The sequence below is a fragment of the Marmota marmota genome, unplaced genomic scaffold, assembly GCF_001458135.2.
Source record: "Marmota marmota marmota unplaced genomic scaffold, marMar, whole genome shotgun sequence".
Taxonomy (NCBI): domain Eukaryota; kingdom Metazoa; phylum Chordata; class Mammalia; order Rodentia; family Sciuridae; genus Marmota; species Marmota marmota.
In genome coordinates this window covers 37,660,453-37,678,813 of record NW_026000108.1, presented here as the reverse complement: position 1 = coordinate 37,678,813, position 18,361 = coordinate 37,660,453, and the positions used below count along the sequence as shown (strand labels likewise).

General features: G+C 41.0%; 1 protein-coding gene and 1 long non-coding RNA gene across 3 annotated transcripts in view; one reads left to right on the top strand and one right to left on the bottom strand.

Annotated features, from left to right (window-relative positions):
- Positions 1 to 4,191: 4,191 nt before the first annotated feature.
- On the bottom strand, positions 4,192 to 6,064 carry LOC125610966. The gene is made up of 2 exons (XR_007341074.1): positions 5,932 to 6,064; positions 4,192 to 5,804 (listed from the first exon to the last, which is right to left on the bottom strand). It is a non-coding gene; the product is annotated as an uncharacterized LOC125610966 (long non-coding RNA).
- Positions 6,013 to 18,361, top strand: part of Corin (corin, serine peptidase) — a 256,203-nt gene continuing 243,854 nt past the window's right edge. The window contains exon 1 of one of the 2 annotated variants that reach the window (XM_048784434.1): positions 6,013 to 6,509. In XM_048784434.1, coding sequence (XP_048640391.1) covers positions 6,384 to 6,509 — 126 coding nt within the window. In that variant the 5' untranslated portion in view covers positions 6,013 to 6,383. Of the gene's footprint in view, positions 6,942 to 18,361 lie in introns of both variants that reach the window. The other variant, XM_048784433.1, reaches the window with a different exon arrangement.

Here is an 18,361-nt window from a genome sequence, read left to right as displayed (position 1 = left end):
TTTTTTTTTTTTTTTTTTTTTTTTTTTTTGCGATTGCTGGCTTCTGTGTATGAAAGGACTATAACAGGGTAGGGCAAGAGTAAAAGTGGGGAGGAAGATGAGTGAGGATATTGTGCTCTAATTCAAACAGTGATGCTTGACTTCAGTTCCTATGGCTTCCCCTTTGTCCTGAATGAGTGGCAGGAAGATCTGCAGAAACCACTGCATGATGAGCTGAAGTGGATTGAATCAGGAAGGAGGAAGTAAATTATGTTCTTTAAGGTCAAAGGGAAGTTAAATCATTTAAATACTTAATGCTAATTTGTTCTGAGAGAAATAAAGCAGTACACATTGTCCTTTTTGCTTCAATCTGAACCAATTAAAGAAGGAATGGAAAAAGTTATCAAATAGCCTCTAAGAATGGCCTAGATAAAATTGTGAATATGTTGGTCTTATTTTCTTACTTACGTTGTGGCATTAACAGAATGTAATATGTTCTATACATAATACATAATGTGAAAACTGAGTTTTTAGCTTATTATTTTAAATTTGCAGAATGCATATCAAAATGTTCAAGATTTTCAGTTTAAAACTTAGAGATCTCCAGTACCTATTGTTTGTATTTCAATTAATATACTATTCACATCTAAATTAAATTTAAATAACCTCCAATAAATAGTGTACTTATTACTGAAATTACCAAAGAAACTATTGAAACACAGCATTTAATATATTGCTTTTTTTTAAAGAGTTTATAATCTATGAACTTTATAACTACAGCTGTTAAAACTTTTAAATATAGATGAGAGTCTAGTAGTTGTTTAGAGATGACCTGTAAGAATTTTTGGTGGGGAGGGGCAGGGGTACCGGTAATTGAACGCAGGGCTACTCCACCACTGAGCCACATCCCAGATCTATTTTGTATTTTATTTAGAGACAGGGTCTCACTGAGTTGGTTAGTACCTCACTTTTGCTGAAGCTGGCTTTGAACTTACCATCCTCCTGCCTCAGCCTCTTGAGCTGCTGGGATTACAGGCATGCACCACTGCACCTGGCTACTTGTAAGAATTTTAAGACCAAGTATGGAGAGATTTACTTTTAAATTTTCATTTCTTTTCAAGAAATGTTTTTGTGTAGATGCTTGGTACAGTGAATATAGTAGAAGACTCCACCCTCATATAATCTGTGCTGTAGGTCCCTTTACCTAAGCAGAAAACCAAGTAAGCCAGGTTAAGATAGCAATAATAAGATAGTAGATAGCAGTAGAAAGAAACTTCTGTGCAATCATCAGCTCATTGTGATAGGTGACTTTCTATTAGGCTTTGGGACCTTTGGGCTTCATCCAGTGTGGTGAGCCGTTCTAATTGGACCGTGGCCGCCATTAGAAGATGGCGCCGGCTTCCACTGTGGCCTGTGATAAACAACTCCTAATATGGAGAATTGGCACGCAATCCCTTACCACCCTATGAGAAAGGTCCACGTGGCAGCTTAAGATTGGTATGCTGGAGGCTTTATTAAGCTGTGCTTGGGCGCTCGGCGACGGGTCACTAGAAGATGATACATGAATCAAGGCCTGAATAAACTGCTGAAAGAAGAATCCTGTGTCGTGTTTTCCCTTGCCGGCGAGGGGTCGCGGCAATCCAGCCTTTTTTTTTTTTTAATTGTTGATGGACCTGTATTTTATTTATTTTATTTTTCTATGTGGTCCTGAGAATCAAACCCAGTGCCTCACACATGCTAGACAAGTGCTCTTCCACTGAGCCACAACCCGAGCTCCCACATCAAGCCTTTTTCAATCAAAATTACTAACACAGTGGATGACACTCTGATCTATAGAAGAATAATTGATTAGTTGAGTGTTGAATCAAGAACACTAAATTTACAGCAGGAGCCAACATTTCTGTGATCAGATCTGGGGGAGTAAAGAGACAGGATCTTTTCTTAAAAAAACATTTTTTAGTTGTAGTTGGACACAATACCTTTGTTTTATTTATTTTTAAGCGGTACTGAGGATCGAACCCAGCGCCTGGGCATGTGCTAGGTGAGCTACTGCTGAGCCATAACCCCAGCCCAAGAGAGACAAGATCTTAAGGGGGGAAAGCTGCCAGAGAAATTTGTGGGGACCTAGGATACTGCCCCAGCTGTTTTAACCTGTGCACATCTCTGGGGAAGTAAGAGGTGGTTAGCTCTAAAGCTAGAATTGTTGTGAGATAGCTGTCCCCCCTTTGGCTTGTGAATATTGCCCTCTATTGATTAGATCCACCTAACCTTGGGTCTCGAGTCCTGGAATGAGGAAGAAGCAGTGAATTGGCTATCACCTCCTGGAAGAGATACAAATTTAGGAGTAATGCCAGGAACTGGGAGCCCCAGTGCTTTCTAGAGACTTTTTAAGAGACGAGAGACCAGTTATCCATCTGGGAAACCGTTTTCATGTATTTTAGAATCTTGGTATATTGAGTGAGATTAGGTCAATTGTTTGCTGAGCTTCTGTACTTGTTAAGTTTTCTTTCTCATTAGGAATGAGATATGTATTTAAATGGAACTATAAAAAATTCACGCATATCATGGAATTCCACAATCCAGATTCAGGTTAAAACACACCTGGAGAGATTCACTCACCCTCACTCTTATCACCCTCATCTGGCTGACCTCTGTTTTATGGTATTTCCTCTGATTGCACTAAAGAGTACCTGTTCTTATGTATTTGCTTATTACTTATCTCCTTCACTAGAATGTAAGCTCCACAAGGGCAGGAGTACAGTATTATTTATTGCTATAACCATGGAGTGGGGAACTGTGCCTAGTTACACAGTTAATGTCGGTATTAGTTTCCTAAGGCTACCATAGCAAATAACTACTGTGTGTGTGTATGTGTGTGTGTGTGTGTGTGTGTGTGTTTTAAAAAGCAGAACTTTATTCTCTCACAGTGCAGAAGGCCTGAAGCCCAGAAGGAGTCAGCCAGTTGGTTCCTTTGGATTCCCTGAGGGAGAAACTGTCTCATGCCTCTCCTGTAGTGTGTATTAATTTCTGGCATTTCTTGGCTTCTAGATGCATAACTGCACACTATGCCTCCATCTTCACATTGCCTTCTTGATATCTGTGTTCTTTTTTGCCTTATAAGGACATGGTCCTTGGATTTGGGGCCCATTTTGTTCTAGTATGATTTTATCATTCATGTGCAAAGACTATTTCCAAACAAGGAAGGTCACATTCTGAGAGTCTGGTGCACTGATCTTTTGAGGGAGTTGGGGTACTAACTCATTACATTGCTAAACAAATGTTTCTTAGATGAATGAATGAATTCACAGAGTAATTCTAGGCTGTAAACTCCTTGGACATTTCCATCATCTTAATAACTGTGCTACAGAGGTAGGGGTTAATTAATCTGTTGTCCCAGATTACTTGGGCTCCAATTATGGTTCTACCACTTCCTAGTTGTGAGGTCTTAGGCAAGTTATTTATATTCTGTAAGCTTAAGTTTCCTGTTCTGTAAAATGGTGACAGGAAGTAATGAAGAGTGTGCTTCACAATATGTTTTAGCTATTATGTATTTGCACTTTTTAAAAAAATATTTTAAATATTTATTGAATCTCCATAAGTTTTATGAGGTAGGCTAATTCTTATAATAGAGAACATTAAATTTGTTTCAAGAATTAGAAACAAACTATATGTCACTTGGTGAAGTGCTTGGCACATAGTGCTTTAAAAAGTCTTATAATGATGAATGTGTCTTAATGTCATAACTGTAAGATTTCTCTTGAAAAATGGACCCCAGGAGCTGGGCTGTAGCTCAGTGGTAGAGCGCCTGCCTCACGAGTGTGAGGCATTGGGTTCGATCCTCGGCACCACATAAAAATAAATAAATAAAGATAGTGTCCATTACAACTAAAAAAAAGAAAAGAAAATTGGACCCCAAATCAGAAAAAAATCTATTGCGCACTGAGGGAGGCATCTCACTTTTTTGTTTGTGTGGTCACTGTCTCTAAGGGTGCACTATCCCTGGGAGGACCAGGCAGGTGCTGACCAAAGGTAAGAACATTTAAGCAGTCAAATTGCAGTATGTGTCTCCAGTGTAGCGGTGAATGTATCAGACTGCTAAAAATAAAATTTCTTGGGAATTTCCTACAAGGCTGGTTCTTGTTACTTTCTTCCCAGTGACTATTAGAGTAGGGGATTGATATGCCAGAAATATTAGGAACAGCAAACAGAACATCTACACAAGTTACTTTATCATATGATGAATGTTTCACTGGACAAGAAAATATTATGGTAGTTGTGGGTATGTCTTCCCTTTAGTGTTTAATGTGTTTTTTTCCTTCAAAATGATCAAACTAGTTGGATGTATGCTTGGAATATTAGAACAAAAAAAAAATTCAAAGGGCCAGAAATGTTTCTTTTTGTAAAATTTAAAGTATATCAAGAAACTGGATGATGGTTATCACTTTAAAAAAAAGTTGAAATGCAAATGTATCAAAAATTTTTACACAGGAATAATTAATAGGTCATTCAGGATTACTGTGCGAGCAGAATATGTTATGAACTTCTAATATTTTGATTCTTTACAAAAGTTTGATACAAAGAAAATAAAAATAGATTTTATATCATTACCATCATGCAAAGAATACCTATCTCAAACACTCTTTCTGGTGCTATTGGTAAGTAGAACTGGTTGGCTTCTCCATGTTTATGTTTAAGGAATACACAATTTATACTATTGGTGTGATATGCTTTAGTTCTGAGGGGAACACTGTAGTGGTGCAAGAACCAGGGAGACTGATCTACCCTCTCAAGTCCCTTGATTTAGCTACTTTACTTCACTAGTTTCTGTAGCACCTCCACCAGAGGGCAGAAAGTGGAAAAGAAAGGAGATGAAATAGAAACTCACATGGCTTCAGCATGCCTGTAAGAAACCTTGGTGATTGAATCCAATCAATGCTTAGCTCATAAACTGAGTTAACTGTGGCCTAGAAAGACTGGGACTTGCTCACGTTGGAGATGACAGATGAATCTCCTAGGCTCTTGATTCTCAGGCAAGCACCCCTGTGGTGATAGTGCTTGATGAGGCAGAATCTCTATTAGGAAGAGCTCAATCCTGAAATCACACTGCCTCTGGGGAATCCCAGTTCAGCTACTTGCTAGCTATATAATGTTAGGCTGGTTTCTGCTATTTCATCTCTAAAATAAAGGTAGTGATAGCACCTACTTCAAAGTGTTTGGTAGAAGTAAAATAAGTGAATGTAAGTAGAATGCATGCGAAGTGCTTAGGACATAGCCTGCCAAGTACTAAGAGCCTAATTTTTGTAAGTTATGATAAACTTGTTAGATACTGTATTCTGAATCTCATGTTAGAATAGCGTGGGATCAGTGTTCCAACCGTCACATCTCATTTTAGGAACAAAATACCAGTTTCACCCCAAATTTTCTAATGCATATACCCTTTTCCCCCTAGAAATAATACTAAAGGAGCAGGTGCCTAATATATGTTGTTGACTAAACATGGCCTCCTTTAAATAATGAAAATAAGTTTAATAAATAACCTCATGAGTAATTTTTGAAATTTTCATAAGATCCTGGCTGAAAGTGGATAGTTATTTCTAAGAAAAACTCAATGAAGTCTGTCTCCCTCCCGTTGTGAATATCTCCAGTGATCTCTTTGGTGCTGCCTTATAGGAAAACTGGTTGCTTGTTCACGACAGGCAGGATTTGTTGGTTTCTTGGTTCAGCCTCTGGATACTATGGCAAGAAATCCCATAGGTAGTTTATGAAGCAGGTTGGGGTTCTCCCGTGTCCCTGAGCCCTCAGCAAAGGCAGTTTCTTCACTAAACCTGTAACAAGGCAAATTTCCATTTGTATAATGCAAATAATAGTTGCTTTCCAAAGGTTACATCTTTTTTTAAGATAACAAGCTTGATATTGTCAGTGGATGCAGTTTTCTGATTTTTGCTTGACTACCTTCTGGCTAAAAGGAAGTGGTCTAGGATGTGATAAGAACATGGAGAAAAGTAACCCTTTTCCTCCCAACCACTCTGACATCCCAGACTTAATCACCATGTCCTTTTCTGCTGTCCTGGGGAGTGTAAGTTTTCCTGGGGAGATTAGCAGACCCTTGGCTTTCCCTCTGCCTCTGATGAATAACTTCTTTGAATGCAAGGGTGTGTGTAGGGGGGAGGGGGGTATATGGAGGATCTGTCATTAAGGGTTATTATGGGTAGGACCCAGAGTGAAGGGAGGGAGTGGTCCGCGGGTGGGATTTGTCGAACCGACAAAACATGGGACTCCTGTCCCTTGAAGTACAACTTGTCTCTTCCTGAGTAAGGAGAAAGGCATCTGTAGTGCCTCTCCCAGGGACACATAGAAGAGAGAAAAGCGATCAAGATAAGAGTGGACAGAGGAATAAGCGAGACATGTTCACGAAACGGTCCCCTGCCCTCGCTCTGGAAGAGCGCTACCGCCGAGCTGGGGTCCCAAAGCCGGTAGGATCCACGATCCACGCTCCGGCCGAAGAGAGGTCCGGTGGCCTTCGAGTCCAGGTGAATTCAGGGTCAACCCTTCCCGCCGCAGTCCCCTCCTTCCCCCGGGTACCACCTCCTTCCCCGGCCGTCGGTGAGCTCTGTCTTTCTCAGTGCTGCGCTCAGCGCCTTGCAGCTAGTACTGGGGCACGCGGACCACTTGCCTTGCCTCTGAGACTCTCCAGGGTCATGGGCAGGGTGTCCTTTCGAGTTGGCTCGGTCCGGAGATCCCGCTCTGCTTGCCAGGGGCTCTGCTACCTCTCCTACAGAGTCCCTCTTCCGCCAGGCGCCGGCGGCACATCCAGTGGACTCAGCCGCACACCGGCGCTTGGGGAGGCTGCGGGTGGAGCCGTCGGAACCAGCCCCTCTGGGATCCACGGCTTGCTCTCTGCACCCTCGTTTCAGGCATCCGGTAGCTGGAAGGACTGCGCGGCAGCCTTGCTTGCCCCAGACGTAAGCCTCCTCTCTGAATTGCGCGCGCCTAGGTGTCTGTCTCTTTTACAACCAGCACATGCGCACGGTTCCCTGGCGACCAGTGTGCCCCGGGATCATCCTGAGTGGCAACATCCCACAACGCCTCACTTTCGGAGTGCTGGAACTCCTGAGTTCCCTGCATACAAACTTTCTCTCCCGCGGGTACTCGCCTAGGCACATCCTGCGCTGGCCGCCGGGAGGCGTAGGTTCAAAGCTCTAGGATTTGCACGCTCAGATCCTGTCTTGGGAAGGGACAACATTGCCCCAGGTTCGGGAAGGGAAATAAAAAGAAGGGCACTACGGATGCTGCCCACTGGCCTGAACCTCCAGGAACTAAGTCTAATTTACAACACCCATTCTTTGGCGTCAATAGGGCCCCATAATCCGCTCGCTACTGTTAGACTTCCAGCTGGGCAGAGTCCGGAGGGGTGTCTCTTCCCGCAGACACCTCGGGCTGGGCGAGCGGGGGAGGGGTGGTGTCCTGTAGGATCCTACTGGAACTCAGTCCCTCAGCGTCGCCGCGGGCGCCCCTGTCCTGGTGTCATACTCTTGAGGCCGGTGGATGGCAGTGCAGGCGCTTTTTGCACGACTTCCCATGGACTTGGGCGGGGAGTTTGGGAGGGGACGCTGTCCCAGCAATTCAAAAAGTGGAGAGTTTTCCTCTTGCAGGAAACTTGTGAATACAATGCGCTGCAAAAACCAACTTCTGTACAAGACTTCAACAACTTCTATATGCATATTTGTGGTTTATAGTTTTTATTTCATTTAAAAAATTTGGAGTAATTTTCTGATGGAAGCAAAACTCTGCGAAACAACCTAAGACCTCTGCCAAAAAGGGAATGAAGAGGACTCATGGGTGATTGTTGTCTATTTTAGTAGAAAGTTTTGAAATTAAAGTGCTGGAACTCCTGGGTTCCAGGAGTAATGTTTTAATGCTATAAACATTAATTTTGGACTAACACAAGAGAATGAAAAGACACCATGCTTTTTCACCCCTTGGTCACAGTGTCATTATCACCAACATTCACCTGTTTGTTTGCATTTAGTAGGATCCCAATAGTTTTACTGTGTGAGAATGGGTACAAAATCAGTCCCCTAAATCAGTTTCCTGGATTTTTGAAATTTAGACTAGGTGTCTGTGTAGATATGTGAGAGAGGTCATGTGAGCAGTTAGGTTTTCCACAGACTCCTACCCAGGATACTAAAGGTTTCACTAGGATGAACTATTTTAAAAGTTATTCCATTTTTGTGGAATCACATAAATCTCAAAACCACAATATACTGTAAAGCTTTTTTTCAGGGGGTAGAGAGCTCTTTCCTGAAAGTTCCTTGCCAGGATAGGATGAGACAGACAGGAAGTTGGGGAAGGAGTTGAGCAGCCCCCTGTCTCCAGAGGGGTAACACAGTCCCTTTCTACAACCTGTAGTTTCAAATCTCACTGGTAATGAGGTGTCTTGTTCCTCATTTTTCCTCTTGCCTTCACCTCCAGCCTCCTTAAATACAAAGATATGTGCCCTTAGGATTTCTGCATATCTCTAAAGCCCATGTAATGAGAGCTCCCTGGGAACCAGGAGAGCTGTAACACCAAATCTTGCTGAGTATTTCCAAGGGAGGAAGGTTTATTTAACCTGCCACTTCTACCCTACTAAGTTATTTAGCAAGAAGGAATTCATGCCTCCTCTGCCCCATCACTGTTTCTGACATTCCGCTTTACCTGACCAGATGGAAAACGGTACAGTTTGGCTAAAGGATACTGGTTTGTACAGCTCACTAGATCCACACTAAGCATTCAAGTAGCCCCAGACCTGCTTGTTTCTCAGAATACACACACACACACACACACACACAATTTTTGTAGTACTATTTAGAGAGGAGGGAAATGGAAGAAAATCTCAAGTGCACCATAGATGCTATGCCCTAGTAGGAAGAGTGCAGGCTTTGGTGTTAGACCTCTGGTTCTACTCCTTAAAAGCTGAAAGGCTCTAGGCCACTCAAATAATCTTGTTGAGCCTCAGTTTCCTCTATCAGAAAGTAGGGATGATACTATTGATCACCTGTAAGGATACTGTGTGGATTAAAGATATACATATGTACTGGAGGTATGTAATAGGTGTCTATTCTATATCCTTTCTGTGAAGGCTCTCTAATCTTTTTTTCCTACAATGACTTTATTGATGTATTCACAAATAAAAGACTGTATATATTTCATAAATACAACTTGATGAGTTTGGAATATGTATATGTCTGTGAAGTCATTGCCAAAAACATTCATCACTCCCAAAAGATTACTTCTGCTCCCGTTTTATTGTTATTATTAGGTATATACACACTTAGCAGAAGATCTATTCTCTTGTAAAATTTTAATTATACAGTAAACTACAGGTAGGTCTGCTAGGTAATAGATCTCTAGGACTCATTCATCTTGCATTACCAAACTTTTACATTCATTTTCCAGTGTCTTCCCCTTTCCCACTTCCCCAGGCAACTGCCATTCTACTCTCTGTTTATATGGATTTGACTCAGATTTCTTGTATTAGTGAGATCATGCAGTATTTGTCCTTCTGTGTCTGGTTTATTTCATTTAGCATAATGGCTCCCAGATTCAACCACCTTGTTGGGAATGGCAGATTTCCTTCTTTTTTTTTTAAGGCTTAGTAATTACATTGTATGTGTATACCATATTTTCTTCATCCATCCATCAAAGAGCATTTAGGCTGCTTCCATGTCTTGGCTATTGTGAATAATGCTGTAATGAAGAAGGGAATGCAAACATTTCTTCAAGGTCCTACTTTTAACTCCTTTGGTTATATATCCAGAAGTGGGATTGCTGGATCATATAAAAGTAGTCCTATTTTTAAATTTTTTTTGGCTGGAGATTGAACTTAGGGGCACTTTACCACTGAGCCACATCCCCAACTCTTTTTATATTTATTTTGAGACAGGGTCTCACTAAATTGCTTAGGGCCTTGCTAAGTTGCCCAGGCTGTCTTCATACTTGTGATCCTTCTGCTTTAGCCTCCTGAGTCACTGGGATTATAGACAGGAACCCCAGCACCCCAGCTTCATTGTGGTTTTTATTTTCATTTCCCTGATTGTTAGTGACACTGAGTAAATTTTCACATACCTGTTGTCCATTTGTCTGATTTCATTGGGAAAATGTGTATCCAGGCTTTTTACCCATTTTAAAATTATTTATTTATTTGTTTATTTTCGCTATTGAGTTATAGGGTTTCCTTATAGATTTTGGAAATTAGCCCTTTTTCAGATATATGATCTGTAAATATTTACTCCCAGTCTCTAGCTGACTTTTTGTTTTGTTGGTTGTTTCCTCTGCAGTGCAGAAGCTTTTTAGTTTGAGTTTGTTTTACTTGTCCATTTTTGCTTTTGTTGCTCGTGGTTTTGGTGTTATATCCAAGAAATTATTGCAACTGCCAATGCCAGAAAGATTTTCCTCTGTTTACTTCCATGAGTTTTATGGTTTCAGATCTTAATCTTCAAGTCCTTAATCTACTTTTTATTTGGGTTCTGTGAATGATGTGAGATAAAGGTTCAATTTTATTCTATTGCATGGGGCTATTCAGTTTTTCCAATACCATTTGTTGAAGAAACTATCTTTTCCCCTTGTGTATTCTGAGCACTCCTCTCAAAGATCAGATGGATATGGAGATATCTATCTATCTATCTATCTATCTATCTATATATCTGCCTGCCTGGTTTTATTTTCAGGCTCTCTATTCTGTTCCATTAGTTCATATGTCTGTCTTTATGCCAGTACTAGATTTTTTTATTACTGTTGCTTTGTAATATATTTTGAAATTATATGATGTGATGCCTCCCGTTTTTTGTTTTTTTTTTTTGATCAAAATGGCTTTGGCTATTTGGTCCCTAACCTGTTTTTATTTGAGGAGCTGGTCCCATCTCAGATTCAGTGAGGAGACTTCCCAGACCTTTTTTTCCATAATCAGATTCCTGTGATTCTAAACCTTTTCTATATAATAAAGGAGCTGCCAGGCACATGTGGTTATGTAAATTTACATTAATCAAATTAAATCAAATTAAAAATTCAGTTCTCTGTCTCCCTGAGCACATTTCAGGTGGTCAGTAATCACATTTGGCCAGCGGTTACTGTATAGGACAGCACAGATAGAATAGCCCCTTCATTGAATGAGCTTTCTTTTTTAATGAGACTCTAGGGTAATTAAAAGTTTCCTGTCCAGCACTTCTCTTTGCTTCTTTTTCTATTAAGGAGTGGTTTTGCATAGCAGAATCATTTCTGTTTTGTTGAGGATTTTTACACCGTGGCAGTATTTGCTGACTAGATTAATTAATAAATCAGCCAACAAGTATGGATTAATCACAGAATCCTTTGAAATACTCTTCTTAGGGCTTTGATGAGTTTTTCTGATGGTTTGCTTTTTTCCATTCCCAATGAGCTTTATAATTGATGGTTTTCCAGGTTTCAGAGCAGAAACTCTGATATAATAGAGGGAAAAATCACTTCTCCCCATATATACCCTTATGGCTTGTAACGATTTTTATAAGAATGAGAGTGCTAGAATACTAAGTTCATACTTCGAGTTAAATCCACTAAAAGTGTTAAATTTATTCAGATTTAAAACCTAATATTCCACCGCACTCTGTAGGACCTCTTCCTAAATTGAACACCATTTGACAAACTATATATTTTGCTTCTTTATTTGGACTGTTTTCTCTGTCTTCCTATGTAATATAAGTCCCTAAGGGCAGAGATTTTTCAATATTTTTGTTCATTGCTAGACGAGTGCCTGACATACTGTTGGTTCCTATTAACTGTGAATAATGACTATATAGAGATATATTTGGAACTAGTTAAGATATATAGATGCTGTATTAATTTCCTAGGGCTGCTGTAACAAATGACCATGAAATGAGTGGCTTCAAACCACAGAAATTTGTTTGTTGTCAGTTTTGGAGATTACAAATTCAAAATCAGGATGTTAGTAGGATCTTGCTCCCTTTAAAGGCTGGAGAGCATAATCTTTCCCCCAACCTTCTTTGCTTCTGGTGGTGAATCCTTGGTATTTCTTGGTTTGCAGATGTATCTCTCCAATCTCTGCCTCCTTTGTCATGTGACTATCTTCTTTGTGTTTTTCTGTGTTCTCTCCTCTTGCTATAGCTCCCTTGGCCATATTAGATTTATGACTCTGATCCAGTATGACCTCATCCTTTCCTCACCTCGATTTTTTTTTTTTTTACCTCTTAAGAGTTTATTCCATAATGCCCATTATTGAATCACTGTGCAGGTTGAGAGATTATATTCTGGTAGTGTGAGTTTTCTACCAAGGTGTGGATACATGGAGTGATTCACCTTTGACTTGCTCAATCAGAGGCTCTTTCCCAAGTTGTCACTATTCTCAATCCTATCTTCAGTCTCTCTACCTTTTTTTCCTTACTCAGAAAGAGTCATCAATATCCCAGAGCACTGTCTGCTCAGTCTGCCTCGTTTTTAAACATTCCACAGCAGCGTTGGCTCGGCTCAGGGCTCTGCTGAAGGGTACCCAGTGTCCAAAACTTATGTCTTCCTTTCAGCCTACTGGCAGTGGCCCCAAGCAGTTCATTTTACAGCAGCTGTTTGAATATACTCCTGTGGTACTTTTCTACATGTTCAAACCATCAGAACTGGTGGTGACAAACTCATGTCAAAGACTGTTTTGGACTGGTTTGGGATCCAGGGAGGTCCTGCAGGTGATCCATCTTGCCATTCAATATCAGCACTGAAACTCTGTAAGAGGCTCAAGAAGACATGTGTGGGAAAAGGGCCAATGAGCCACCAGGGGAAGGATAGAAAATGTAAAGATGAATTACAAAGACCCTTTTGGTACTACCCATTTGTACTCACTTAGCCCAAGGCCCCATTGACCCTTTAGGTTGACAGCATTTGAAGAGTACCTTCTGTTTCCAAAGCTTGGGGGAAGTTTAAGGAAAAGTCCTTCTGCAGCTACGAATCTCCAAATGGCATGAAGGTGTCATTCTGCATAAGTACCATTTATCCCTGGAGTGGTGATGATCTCTTAATGAATAGTTCAGTGTGAATTTTTCTGGCCAGGGAACCACAACTCCCCAAGAGGTGCAAGCCACATGCTAGACCTAAATAACCTTCACTTCTAAGCATTCACAGTCTGGACAAAAAGAGGAATAGAGTCATCCACTCATTTGACAAACATTAATGTGCCAGGCATGGCACTAGGGACTCAGGGCTGCATGGGTGAAAAAACAAGGATTTCTGTACTTGTCAAGCTTAGTTCTAACTAAGCAATAAAACCCTACACCAGGAGGGCAGGGAAGAGGGTTAACTGTGTAAATAACATGAATGTTCTCCCTGCATGCCACCCAGTGTCCTGGAGTGAGAACAGAAGAGAGAGAGGGATCTGCTGTTAGTTTCAAAACCCTGACATCTTTGTATGCATCCGTCTTGTGTGTGACTCTACATGTGATCCTGTGCTAAAGAGCTGTGTCTTTTTGTCCTTTAGCCTCAAGCCAATTAATTAATCTAATGCCCAGATGAAAAGAAAAGTCTGTTTCATTTCTGGAAAACCCACCATGTGCGATTTATTGACAGAAGTTACATTGGTCTCCAATGTGACACTTTCCTAAGAATTTTCAAGGATTATTTTGACAGTACATGATTTTCACCTTTGTCTGCCTATTTCAGAGCTTTATCCTGCAACCCAGATGCCACTCTTTGGTAGCGTGGTTTGGAAATCAAAGCTACACTGATGTACCTGATATTTCCCTGTGAACCTTAAAAACAATTTGATCCAAGTCAAGAAATGGGAAATGGGAGTTGAACACTAAATGGATACTAAAGTGCTGGGAGATTTTATAGAAGTCAGTTAACCTTCTTGATCCTGGTTTTCTCGTGTGTAAACTGAAGCTGTTGGATCTTTATAGATCCGAAAGCTGTAATTTTAATGCAGCAGAGAAAAATAATTGGGATATTGTATTCTTTGCTTCCTTCTTCTCCTGTCTTTCTGCCAGTTGAAGAGCTGCCTGTCCCTTCCCTCTGTTGCCAGATGCATGGTGTCTTTCCACTCTTCTCCGTCCCCCTCATACCAACGAGGTGTCTAGCACTTCTATTTAATTCTGACACTGTTTACCCAGGGATAGTGTCACATCCCACAGGTTAAAGGGCTCAGTCCCACAAGACTGCTTCCATTTCAGATACCACTAGCAGCAGGTCCCAAGCCACCTGGATTTCGGTCTGACCAGCTATAAATCAGGTCTCCCAAAACCCCCTTTCAGGTCTGGTAATTTGCTAAAATGGCTCACAGAACTCAAGAAATCATTTCGCTTAAGTTTACTGGTTTATGACAAAGGATACACATGGACAGGCAGATGAAGACGTATGCAAGGTCCACATGTGTCCTGAGGGTAGGATCTTTTGTCCCCATTGCATTGGTGTGCACCCCCTCCTGCATGTGGATGTGTGGACCAATTCATAACTCTCCAAATTGCAACATTTAGGGTTCTGTGGAAGTTTAATTGCATTGTCATGTGGGTTATTATTCCAATCCCCTGCTCCCCTTCTCTCAATGGGGTTGAAAGCTGAAGGCTTCTAATCAAGGCTTGAACTTTCTGGAAATCAACCCCCATCCCGAAGCTATTAGGGACCATGGAGTATCCAAGGATCACCTCATGAATGAAAAGTGCTCTTCTCCCGCCTATCACTCAGGAAATTCCAAGGGATTTAGGAATTCTGTGTCAGGAAAGGGGGGTGAACAGGATGGCACAGGAGTATGGCCTGGATAAGAAGCAGACTCACTGACCCCAATGTTTGCTTCCCTCTTCTTATTCCAGGGACACTTTGCCAAAATGTAAAATCACCTTTCAACCCCAAAAGAAGAAAAATCAGAGGAAAGTTGGGAGGCAGTTCAAACCATCATAGCCCTGGTTTCTCTGAAGATGTCTTCTCAGGCTGTGGGTCAGAACTGAACATTCTGAACACCAGCTTGCAGGTGGGGGAAAGAATGGATAGGAACCATCATTGGCACAGTGGTCCTCCTCCAGGTGGTTCAGGTGTGTTGGGGGCCACCAAGGAAGAGTTTGACACAGATGAAAATCTTCTTTAAATATCTAGGTAGGACACACACCCCTAACTTTTAAAGTTAAGAAATAAAAAACATAACAAAATGTGCTATGAATGGCAAAGGAGCAAATTTTTAGGTAAAGAAGGAGAATTCTGGGATCTCTGAAAATTAGGGAGTTTGGAAGTAAGAGATCCAGGGAGTAGGGTAAGCCTGATTATATCATTCAGCCTGAGCCAACCATAGCCCTGGTAGCCCCGAGTGCAGAGGCACAGGGCCCTGGGCTCAAGGCTTAGCTCATTACCTACTGCCTAGGCTCCCTTAGGCTCAGTTTCTTTCCCTGAAAAGTGGGAGCAATTCCTGTCACAGAGTTGAGATGAGGACTTAGTGAAAGAATGCTTTATGAAAGTGCTTTGAGAGAACACGACTTGCTAGATAAATATATTTTTGTTGTTGCTGTTACTGTTATCTGGTGAAGAATTTAGTTGTGCATGTCCCTAATACAATATCCTTCTTGATTTGAAATCTGGATTCTGGGGAGTTATTTGCTCTCCTCAGAGAAGATTAAAGTAAGAAATATTGCTTTCAAAGTCTAGGCTCCCTTAAGGGTTCTGGTACAATAAAACAATTCAAAATTAGTGTCACCTTGCTTCATATATGGTCTGTGGCAGCATTAGCCAATAGAAATATAGTATCAAACACAGATATAATTTAAAATTGTTTAGTAGTTGCATTGGAGAAAGCAAAAATAAATAGATGAATTTAATTTTAACAATATGTTTTATATAATTGAATATATCCAGCTTTTATAATTTAAAATGTAATCAGTATACATGTTATTAATTAAATATTTTACCTTATTTTTTCATAATACATCTTTAAATTTCAGTATTCTTATAGGACACTCAAATTCAAATGAGCTATATTTCAAGTGTTCAGTAACCCCATGTTATTAGTGTGTGTGGTGTTGGCTACTACAGAGTCAATTTGGCCTTCCAACTATAACCAAGTTCTTATCCCAGGACCTATGAAGGCTAACTTACATGGCCAAAGGAACTTTGCAGATGTAATTGAGAACTGAGATGGGAAGATTATCCTGGGTTATGTGGGAGGGCCAGATATAATCACAGTATCCTTGTAAGAAGGAGGAAGGAGGGTCAGAGTTGTAGGAGACAGCCATGTGTTGATGGATGCAGAGTGACAGATTGGGTTTTGAAGATGCAGAAAGGGACCACACAAGGAATATAGGCTGCTATTCCAAGCTGAAAATCATGGCCTTCTGATGGCAGCAGCCCTAATGATTCCTTAGCTTTAGCCCCAGGATCTTGATTTTAGGCTTCTGATGTCTGGAACTGAGAGAATAAAGGTGTGTTGTTTTAATCCACTAAATCTGTGGTAATTTTCTATAACAGCAATAGGAAACTGATAATTACTAATACAAACATCATTTCCAGACCATTTTGAGAAGGTATTGGTTCCCAGCTACATCATCTTAGACAAGTACAGCTGCTTCACCTCAGCTTGGTTTAGAGCATACAATGACAGTCGCTCTTGGGATTCCTGGGTATTAATACCATCCTCCCTTAGTGCTGGGGTCTATTTCTTCTTGAAGCTCAATTGCAGCCTTTGGTAGCAAACCTCAGTCAATATCTTATCAGTGACTCCAGAATGAACACGGAAGACAGTTTTTTGTTTTGTTTGTTTTCCCTTTAGGGTACATTGTGTGATAGAAAAATTACTGGCTTTTTACTGTCTGCTCAATTTTGGGGGGTAAATCTAAAAATATTTTTTTAAAAAATAATTACTGCCATGTGAGATTGGTAGGGTTCAGGTTTTTATTAATGTTGGTGACTATATGATTAGGTCAGTGATTCTTAAACTCTAGAGTACTTGGAAACCACCTGGAGGGTCTGATCTCACAGGGGTGGCTGTGACCCTCTGTCGGAATTTCTATTTTAGTAAGTCTGGAGTGGGATTCAATAATTCACATTTCTAACATGTCCCAGGTGATGCGGATGAAGCAGGCAAGTAGGAGGGGAACTTCTCTTATAATACCTGGCATGCTGAGGGAGGGAGGAACTCCCTGTGCATGGTCTCTATGAGGAGAGAGCTGCACAATTGCTAGAGAAGACCCAGAGGCCAGCCTCTTGCCTGACCAGGACACAGGAGTCCTCTAATAGTAAGCTCTGCAGGGGTTGCTAAGGAACTTCAGAGTAAGCCACTCCTGCTTCTCTTGTTTTGTGTCTCCCACCCTGAGTTCTAAAGTAGGTGACAATCCTGAGTTGGGCAAGTCTCAACTAAAAATACCTCCTTTGCCTCAGATCAGCTGAGTCCTCAGATTGCCCAGCTGGAGTGAATTCTCTGGACAAAGGGCTATCCCAGTGGAAAATCTGTCAGTAGAAAATACCAGATTAAAAATAGCCCTGGGGAGGCCCGTCAAAGCTTTTACACCAGCTGCCCACTTGGGGTAACCAATTCTAGGGGTGGGGGGTGGGGAAATCTTTAAGTCAGGAATAAAAAAGGACTACTCAGCTGTGTCCAGTTTCATTCCCTAGAGGGGTGAGGGCAAACTTTAGTGACCAGCTCCTTCTCCCCATGGCAATTGTGGCCAAATTCTACACTTGGTGAATGTAGCCCTTACCCTGGAGATGGTGATTACTACTCTGCCTTCTATGTAACAGTAAAACTGCGTCTCCCAACCTGCTTGAAATGGAAAGAGACTAACCTTCCTAAGGTGAGAGAGTTCCAAGGGCTTCCCAACAGGTAAGAAAGAGCCCTTTCCAGAAAAGTTATCTTAACCCCAACAGAAGTAAACAGGAAATCTACAGGATATTTTAATTTTTTTTAAGGAAACAAATTTTAATTTGCTGTTTTAAAATTTTTAAACGAGAGCTTCCATTTACAAAGTTTCTTGTCTTCTCACTCGTCTTTCTTGAAGGCAAAGGAAAAACATTAAAAAAAAATTGTCCAAATTGCATTTCTCCCCTGATGTATAAGGTGCAGAAATAGGCTCCTAGTAGTCCCAAATTATTCACTTTCCCATTTCAGTTATCTTTGGTCCAAAATTATTAAACTGAAAAGTTTCAGAGGTAAACAATTTGTAAGTCTTAAATTTTGTGCCATTCTGAGTAGTGTGAAGGGATCTTGTAAGGACCTGCTTTGTCTGTCCCTTTGGGCAGCATATTCATGTGGTATGAGCTTTGCCTGCGAGTCACTAGCTGCCTTGGTCATCACATTGACTGTCCTGGTATCACAGTGCTCATGTTCAGGTAACCCTTACTTTACTTAATTTTGGCCCCAAAGAGTAGTGATACTGGCAATTCAGATATATATATA